The sequence below is a fragment of the Miscanthus floridulus genome, chromosome 17, assembly GCF_019320115.1.
Source record: "Miscanthus floridulus cultivar M001 chromosome 17, ASM1932011v1, whole genome shotgun sequence".
Lineage (NCBI taxonomy): Eukaryota > Viridiplantae > Streptophyta > Magnoliopsida > Poales > Poaceae > Miscanthus > Miscanthus floridulus.
The window spans coordinates 45,026,258-45,036,007 of record NC_089596.1 but is presented as its reverse complement, the minus strand read 5'-3'; the positions used below and the strand labels follow the sequence as shown (position 1 = coordinate 45,036,007).

Genomic DNA, 9,750 nt, shown 5'->3' with positions numbered 1-9,750 from the left:
TAGCTTGTGACTCTGTTGAAGCACGCAAGAATATTGTGCAGTGCTCCGGAGGAGGATTTGTGTGGGGGATTGTGCTCACCCCACGGGGATCACGAAGAGCAACTCTAGTTGAGCGTGTCATGAACTACCCTCACTTTCGAGGTAGGTTCTTGTGGTGCCCGACATGCGGGCTTGGCGGGTGATGCTAATTAGCTACCGAACCACCAAGTGAGCGGTTGACACAACGGGGACGTAGCTTGGTAGCAACCAGGTGAACCTCAGGAGAAAATCACCGTGTTGTCCTTGTCTTCATCATCTTCTCAGTGGTTTGCATTCCATGAAATACAAGCTTGTATTACTTTCATATATATTGTGCTTGTGTAGTTGCTCTTGTGATTTGTTTAGCTTTAGTAGCTTGCTAGTTGCCTTCTTGCTTATGTAGCATAGAAGTACCTCCCTTACGTGGCTAATTTGGTTTTAGTAATCTTGTTAGTCACATTGCTTAGTTTATGTAGCTAAGTAATTTGCGCTCTCTAATTTGACTTGTGTAGCCTTGTTATTGAGCATTGTTAGTGAGCTTAGGAGCTTTGAGCTTTTGCATCACTAGTTGTGTAGGAGCTCCCCCGATTGCTTGAGTACTAGTGCATAAGTTTGTGTGACCTTGCTCTAGAATTGATTAGGTGAGCTCTAGCTAGCCCGACACGTTTGTTGCTTCTTTAGGATCTTTTTAAGATGCTTGTGAACTTAGATAGAGGGGTGTAGTCTTGGCTAGACTGATAGTTTTAATTTCGCATTTGTTTCAGTTAGTCAGCATGATTAAGTTTTAGAAAGGACTATTCACCCCCTCTAGTCCGCCATCTCGACCCTACATGCATGCACACCTTGGTCACAGGGGCGGACTGTGGACGGGCCCAGGATACACGTCAAATCTTCGACTCATGAATTGCAGAACAACCATGTTCGTCGGTTCACCGTTCATAAGACTTCAAGTCTCCATCTGCCGACACCACTATTCATTGGCGTCTGAGTAGTCGGCAGCCTAAACCTAATGAGCACGGAAGTGCAGTGATGTTGATCGCCGAGCATCGTGTTGGTTGTTGCCCCGATGTTGAGCATCAATAGACAAATGGAGGGAGTCGTGCTGAGGGTGCCTGTGAGGATCAAAAGCTGCTAGGGTTTGGGAGGACCAGAGTGTCCTCTGGTCAACCATACTATACACTTGTCGTGCTGACTCAGTGCCGGGATCAAAGGTGAGAATTGAGGATCTAGTATGATTTATGCATCTTGTATTGATAGTGTGCTTTCAATGGCAGAGATGCTGTGTCGAATGATGTTTTGGACATTGGGGGTATGGTCCCTCCATCATCAGTTTAGTACTCCCTCCGTTCTAAATTATAAGTCACTGTGACTTTTTTTGGTATATCTATTTTGCTATGTATCTCGATATATTATTATGTCTAGATACATAGTAAAAATAAATGAATAAAAAAAGTCAAAGCGACTTATAAATTGGAACAGAGGAAGTAGAAAGCAATGGCATGTGTTAGATGGAATTTTCCAACCCATAGAAGGGACAAGACATGGAGTACGATCCTGTCATACCCAAATTTAAAGGCAAATCTGGATATAAATTATATGTGTGCCCAGGAATCAATCACACACATATAGAGACAAATTAAAGCAGAATACCAAGCACAGTGCTTTATTACATCATGAGTATTTAATCCATTACATAGATATATCAAAGTCTAGCTAGCGGAAATAAATAAAGATAACTCCATGGCGCCTCTATAGCCAGGGACAGTCGACTGGTTGATCACAAGACTAGTAATCCTCATAACCATTGCAATTTGTTACCCATCTAGGATTTTTATTCAAGTAATGAAAAATAAACAAGCATAAGTACATCTCGTACTCAATAAGAATAACATGGGGTTCATGAGGCTCAAAGAGATAGACACTGTTTAACTGCATTTAGCTTTTATTGAGTCATAATTTTAAACTATTGAGTAGCAACAAGTTTATCACAAACCCATAAACACATGATAAGGTAAATATGAATAATGAATATCATAAATATAATTATCATTAAGGATCATATATTCCATAAGGGTCCAAGGCCGCTCATGACCGTGAGCACGGCTGATATACCAGTTTTACACTCTATAGAGTTTGTACACTTTACCCGTAAGTCGTGTTGCCCATATGCCTGGGGTCATGACTCCCATAACACTTTGAAGGTGAGCAGGCAGGGTACACTATGAAGTCTTTCAGAAGTTTGTCTAACTAGTTAGGGCTGCTAGGTTTCCAATTGGCAAGGGAATATAGAGCCCCCCTTCTAAATGACATTCCGCGCATGCTATACACATAGGGACAGAGGCCGCACTATACTCAGCTCGTCAAGCCCCTCTTGCGCCCTTTCAGGTAACCACTAGCAAGCTAGAAAAAGGTCTTCATACTAAACTAAATCTAGAGCCATGTAGCTCTCACGGTTATACTATAAGTCCCGGATAATTGCTTACAGATAAGTCCTTAAGGAAAGGAATCTAGAGCATCACAAAAACTATGCTCTAGCCCCCTTGTTCCTTGTTGCTAAAAAGCATCTTTTAGTGTTTATTGCATATTCCATTAGGGAAGTTACAAGATCATGGTTGTTGTTTAAGCACTAGCATCATACTACCCAATGCACAAACCCATAGGTGACAAGGAATCAAGATATCAATTGGTAGGGAAATTCCTATGGTTATCAAGGTAGACTCATACATATGATTAAAATGATAATTAGTGAATAGGACAACAAGAATGATCCTGTGTTATACTTGCCTTGCTCAAAGTTTTCCTGCTGGTTGTCAAAATATTGATCTTGTTCACCGTCGAATTGCCCACCGTCTATACACGATTCACCAATACAACATCACACAAGCATCCACGGGCAATCATGCATAGCAAACAAGAACAATAATTAGAACAGTACACTAACAGTGAAAAAACAAGTTGAAAAGTTTATAAAATCATTCTACACGTCGCTACGAACACACAGACGTGAGAATCACCGAAATCGGATTTAAAACGTAGAAGACATGATGAAAATATGAACTGGATGGCAGAACCGTAAATAATGCGAGCTAATTACGAATTAAAATAAATCAAAATCTAAATTTAAATCTGCGCCAGGGACGGCGTACAAAATTTTGAGAAAACCCAGGGTCTCTTTAACAAAATAGACGGCAAAGGGATATCTTCTAATCTTAGCCGTTGTTCTCGATCTGGACGGCTGAAATTCAATAGAGAGTATAAGAGAGAGAGGGGGCTGGCTGGAGATGACGGTCAGCACGGCGGCCACCATTGCCCGCGGCGAGGACCTCGCCGGCGCTCATCAATACGATGATTCCAAGCGCTGTAGGCCAAAAAGAAGATACTGGGAGAGAGATTGGACACCCGCGAGCTCACCTAGGGCTTCAAACCGGTCGGAGACGAGACGCAATTGACGGACAGCTCGGTGAGGCGAACGGCAAGTTCCTGCACAGGTTCGGCGTCGGCGTGTGAGCAAAGAAGAGAGGGAAAAAGAGGGAAACATGGCTCTGTCGCTTCGTCACCTCGACGCGAAGCGTGGTACAGGGCTGAGGGCGGCAACGGAGCTGCGGACGAGTGGATCACCGAGCGGCTGCAGCAGCGAGGATTCGCGGCGGCGGCGGGAAAGCTTCCGGGCACTGCGGCTGTTGCGAAAGGGTCGGGAAAGGGCAGCGGAGTGCGGCACATTGCTTTTATAGCCGGAGATGTTCCAGAGATGGAAGGGAGGGAGATTGAGAAGGATTCGGCGACCTCAAGGAAGGAAAGCGGCAGCTTCCTTTCCGTCACGAGGAAGAAGACGGCTCAATCACTGACGTGTGGGGCCATCTCGTCAGCGTCACAGGGGGCGGAGCCTTGCTGTCAGCTAGCCAGAAGAGGGAGAAAGGGGCCAAAGGGTAACAGCGCTGCTGCTTGGCTGCTGGGCCGGCGGCAAGGAGGTGGCCATGGCTGCACACTAGAGGGCCACGCAGCACAGAGCTGTAGCAAGCCAACAGGCCAAAAGAACAGAGAGAGGCACATTCATTTTCCCTTGGCTATTTCCGAAAACTGAATTTTCCAAAGCATCAAAAGAATTTTGAATACAGAGAGATGAGAGACAAAACCACATAGTACAAAATAAATATGCAGCAACATATATGCATCATCATGTGTCTAGACTTATGATGGATTTTAATTCAACGAAAAATATTATTTCCTACATTTGAATGTCCATACAATTGCTCAATTAAATCAATTTAACCTATTTTGAAAGGATGCAAATTTCAGGAGTGATTTGCATTTTCCAATTTATTCATTTCTTTAGTATAATAATAGATGGATATATATGTAACATTAGTATAAGATATCCTTTATAACTTTGTATATTTGTGAACACACCATATGGATATCATTTACTACTGAATATTTGGCAATCTCACTCTGCCAAATGGGGCGTACCCATTTTTTAACCCAAATTAATGTCAGCCTTTATTTACCACAAACCATTTCCTCATCTGATCGCAAATCGAATCGTGCTGGGTTTCTATAATCCCACATAGAAACATAATCCACCAAGATATAAGATATCGGAGTCGATCTGATCGAATCTGGCGTATTTTGTCCGTCTTCATTCATTTTATTTATTTCACGGACTCGCACTCTTGCATCTCCTTCCATTGTTTGTTGTGACTTCCTCAGAAAGAGAGAGAGAAAGCTATAGAGCTAGAGGGAGAGAGAGACAGACAGGGGGAGAGAGAATGCAGAGGTCTCTCTGGAGACACACCTTCTCGTCCCCTGCCTGTGTCCACGCCATCGAAAGTTCCGACGATGGCTCTCGCCGCTCCACCATGCCATCATCAAACAATGAAGAGCCACGGAAGAAGATGAACAAGAAGGTAATGAAGTTACTTACCCTGCCCTTGAAGCACAGACAGCGCATCCCCCAAGTGTTGAGATCGCTCTCTTGGGGTGCCACTGCCAAGAAGGACTGTCCCAGCCAAAACAAAAAGGATGGGGTCGTCTGTGACCGTGAGCGTGAGGAGAGCGATGCGGATACGTTCGTGTCCGCCAACAGCTCCGAGCTGCGCTCCTTCTCCACGGGCGTCGACGTCGACGACTCCGAGCCCCCGTCGTTTCGGCTCATCCCGCCGCCGCCCATCTTCCCAACCGGCAGTATCGAATGTACTCCCCCAGCCTCTCCCATGAAGATCGTCCGAAAGCTTCCATTCGGGTACGTTATTGGTCGTCAGCTGGATACGCCCGCGCCATCACCGCCGCCGTCTGTGACAACGCTGTCAAGAAAAATCAAGACTGCGATGCCATTGATGGCTTGGCTGCACCTGCGGTCGAAGTCACGGATGGTCAAGAAGAAGGTTGGCCGTGTTTTCAAACAAGTATGTCAGCGAGGCAGGCGTGAAGGTGTAGAAGAAACCGATGGCTGCAGCAATGACGATGAAGATGTGTTCTGGAAGAAGGACGTGAAGGGACTTCGCTGTAGGCGGGTGCAGGACGACGACGCTCCATACTGAATGGACGGGGACGTGTGGGTCGAGCGCTTCTATCAACGGTTTTTTTTTCCGTTCACATATAACCCACATGATTTCTAGGGGTGTGCATGAACAATAGAAATTAGGATACAAGGATCTATGAAAAAAACATGCTACATCCTTCTCTGGTATCTATGTTAATTCCTGGTGTTCCAAAACAATTTTATAGAATTTTTCATTCAGTTGTATGTTGTTTCGCAGTTGGCAGTTGGCACTACTATTCTCTAACTCGATTTGTCAAATAAACGTATAAAGTGCGATATTCTGTGCCAGTAGGCTGTTTCTTTCACTTCCAAAAAAACATTCTGGAGAGCATCAAAATTGATTCCAAAGACGGTTTAGAAACATCTCTAAGCAAGCATTTGTGGAAATAATGTATTTCTAGGTACTGCCATGCAACTAACCCTGGAAACAAATTACTAAGAGAGCAAATGCGGATGTCTTCGTGAACCTGGTAATTGTGCTCAATCCGATTATACGGAGGTTGTCGAAATTATAGGTAACGGAGGCTTCACTGCTAACTCAGCAGTGTACTATGAGTGCGATCTGGTGCGGTTCCAGAATATCTCCATTGAGCACTGTAGCAGGGAAACTAACCAAGCGACTCATGAGCTGGCGAGGCAGGCTATGCACTCAATGACTTATTGTATCTAGGATGATGATCCCCGTATTTTTATTGTGGAGTTTTTATTGAACGATGATCAATAAAGTTCGCCACTCGGTTTGTCAAAAAAAAAAACTGGTTTTCACATCTTTAAACTTGTATTTGAACTAATCACTTATCCTATATTTCAGTCACTGGAATTTTAAGATGATTTCAAGCAATACTCTTGTACCACCAACACTAGTATAAGTAAATTGTTAATTTTGTGATTTGTTATTTGTCTTTATGTCATAACATATCAATTTTTTTCCTTGTCTCACTATAAAAACAATTATAAATTGTTAATTGTCCTTGTGCCAACATAAATCAGATTCTTCTCGAGTTTGTGGTTTTGTCTAACATGTGTGTTTTATTCTCGGAACTAAAAATTATAGATTGTGTCTACAGAAATTGCAATGAACTAAATCAGCAATTTTAATATAAAATATATACAAAAACCGTCGCCTAAAATGAAACTAAAATTCAGGCAAGTCCCTGAACTAATAAATTGACATACACGTATGATAAGCACGTGTCTGTAAAAAAATTCATACGTAGTAAGAAAGGAAAAAAAATTAACATGTAAACTCTTGTATATAATGTACAAAAATAAAACTAACCCATACAACAATACTTTCTCCATTCCAAATTATATGATGTTTTGTTTTTTTTTTAAATACATAGTTTTTATTATGCACTTAGATATACACTATATATCGATATGCAATAGACGAAATATATTAAAAAACTAAAATGTCTTATAATTTAGAACAGGGAAAATACATAGAGCCTGTTTGGTAGAGATTCACCAGCTTCAGATTCATCATTTTCAGCTCTACTCCACAAAAAATTTCCCAAATACTCACCAAATTCGAATCCACCAAAATGATAAATCTAGAGACCAGATTTACTATTTTGGTGGAGCTTCTCAGAGGTGCTCCACTGTCGATAAAAGATGCTCAACAGTCCACCGAGGGGTATCCCGCGATGGTAGATTTGTCAGTGGGGGTGCGTGTAATCAGGAACCGGATGGTGACATAAGGCGCAGAGACAACAATTTAAGCAGGATCGGGCCGTCTGATCGACGTAATACCCTACATCCTGTATCTTTGGTGTATTGTATTGAGTATGAGATGTATGTAGATCTGTCCAGTAGGGGACCCCTGCCCCTCCTTATATACTCTGGAGGGATAGGGTTACAAGAAAAGTATCCTATTTGATACTATACAATAGCTTGCGGTGCACGCCGAGCAGCGCCGTGCATGTCTTGATCTTGTGGGCTGGGCCACCTCTGATGGTGCGGTCCATGTCTTGTCTTGTGGATACCGGAGGCCATACCCCCACAGCTAGTCCCCGAGCCTGACAGTAGGTGACGTAGTCACGTGGTGCCAGGGTCAGAAAGTAGAAGAAAGGTAGAAGACTGGCCGAGCAGGCAACCAGTCCACGGGCGGAGTCTTGAATTGAAAAGCGCATATTCACCACAAGGTGAAGTGTGCCCACTTAGTCCCCGAGCCTGCTAGAAGATGAAGAATGAATCTTGTAGCATGATCAAAGAAAAAGAAGTCTAAAAGCTTGCCGACGTCGTCTGACATACGCGTATCAAGACCCCAGACATGCTACCCAAGATCAGCACCCTAATCCGAACAGCATGGAGCAGCTTGATAGCACACCGATGAGACGTAGCAAGATCCGACCATCAAGGGAGTCCCCCCGACATAGCTGGTGACGTCCGAGCACCGAGGAGTCCCCGGCGTAGCTGGCGATGTCCGAGCACCGAGGAGTCCTCGGCATAGCTGGCGATGTCCGAGCACCGAGGAGTCTCCGGCATAGCTGGCGATGTCCGAGCACCGAGGAGTCCCCAGTGTACCTGGCGATGTTTGAGCACCGAGGAGTCTCCGGCGTAGCTGGCGATGTCCGACTATCGAGGAGTCCTCGGCGTAGCTGGCGATGTTCGCATGGTGAAGTGGGGTGAAGTGTGCCCACTTAGTCCCCAAGCATGAAGAATCAAAGCGTCGAGGAGTAATCGACGTAGCTGGTGATGTCCGAGCAACAAGGAGTCTCTGACGTATCTGGCGATGTCCGAGCACCGAGGAGTCTCCGACGTAGCTGGCGATGTCCGACCACTGAGGAGTCCCCGGCGTAGCTGGCGATGTTTGAGCATCGAGGAATCCTCGGCGTATCTGGCGATGTCCGAGCACCGAGGAGCCCCCGGTGTAGCTGGCGATGAAGCACGAGCGACGAACAGTCTGTTCAACTGGTCAGCGGCGAAGTAAGCATTGAGTAGAAGCGACCGGTGAACAGTCCGATCAACGGTCGATGACAAAGTTGATGAACCTAGCGGTCCGACCAGTTGATCGGTGGAGAAGTCCGAGCACCAGGTGGTCCGATCACCTAGACGATGATCCTACAATACAAATATATAGAATGGGTAGCACATGATGTAAAAATATATGAACTCCAGAGAAAAATTAGCAATGGAGATGAAATAGCATATGCAGCTTGGTGATCAGTTGACGTGAAGATGTATTTATATTTAATATAAACCGCCTAACCAGTTAGTGTGTAGCTGAGTCTCCAGCCCTAGCTAGCCTGTTAACCATAACATGGAGCGCGGGGCCCGTGTGCGTGTAGGAAGAACAAAGCATCGCTAAGGAGCCACTGCTGACCACCCATAATGTAGAGGGTAGACGCTCATGCACGTGTAGGGAGGAGCCGGAGACAGGGCCATCTCTGGGGACATCCGAGCGTCAACATGACTGTTCGGGGGTTCAGAAAATTGTTTGGAGAGCAAAGATGGAGAAAATAGCTCGGAGAAATATTATGGCAATATACGGAGATTGGAGAATATTTAGGAAAATATTAAAGCGTGACTTCGCTTTAGACAGAACGTCTGGTCGGTGGTGTATGGTGTTATTTGGTCGGCGTTGATGGTGAGCATCTAACGGGTGGTGAGTTTTCAATCTGGGCTGTTAGTCTTCGCACGACGACTTGAGTTTAGCAGCAAATCTCCGTGTAGACGTCGCAGGCAAGATGAAAGTTGATCTCGCTAGGACGTAAGTCTTGAGATCCCATCTGGTTCGCCATGGATCAACACGCATGCTCCTACCTAGCGCACCAACTGTTGACAAAAGATGCTCGACAGTTCACTGAGGGGTATCCCGCGATGGTAGATTTGTCGGTGGGGGTGCGCGTAATTAGGAACCAGATGGTGACACAAGGCGCAGAGACAGCGATTTAGACAGGTTCAGGCTGTCTGATCGACGCAATACCCTACGTCCTGTGTCTTTGGTGTTTTGTATTGAGTATGAGATGTATGTAGATCTATCCACTAGGGGACCCCTGCCCCTCCTTATATAATCTAGAGGGGTAGGGTTATAAGGAAGTATCCTATTTGGAACTATACAATAGCTTGCGGTGCACGCCGAGCAGCGCCGTGCACACCTTGATCTTGTGGGCTGGGCCACCTCTGATGGTGCGACCCATGTCTTGTCTTGTGGATACCGGGAGCCATACCCCCACATCCACCAACTCAAA

The 9,750-nt window shown here is 45.1% G+C and overlaps 1 protein-coding gene across 1 annotated transcript; it reads left to right on the top strand.

Moving 5' to 3' along the window:
• Positions 1-4,784: 4,784 nt before the first annotated feature.
• On the top strand, positions 4,785-5,555 carry LOC136516943 (uncharacterized). Its single transcript, XM_066510444.1, has one exon. The coding sequence runs from the start codon at positions 4,785-4,787 to the stop codon at positions 5,553-5,555; it is 771 nt and encodes a 256-aa protein (XP_066366541.1).
• Positions 5,556-9,750: the final 4,195 nt, after the last annotated feature.

Bases quoted from the DNA above. Each gene is read 5' to 3' on its own strand.
- LOC136516943 (XM_066510444.1), top strand. From the start codon at position 4,785: ATGCAGAGGTCTCTCTGGAGACACACCTTCTCGTCCCCTGCCTGTGTC.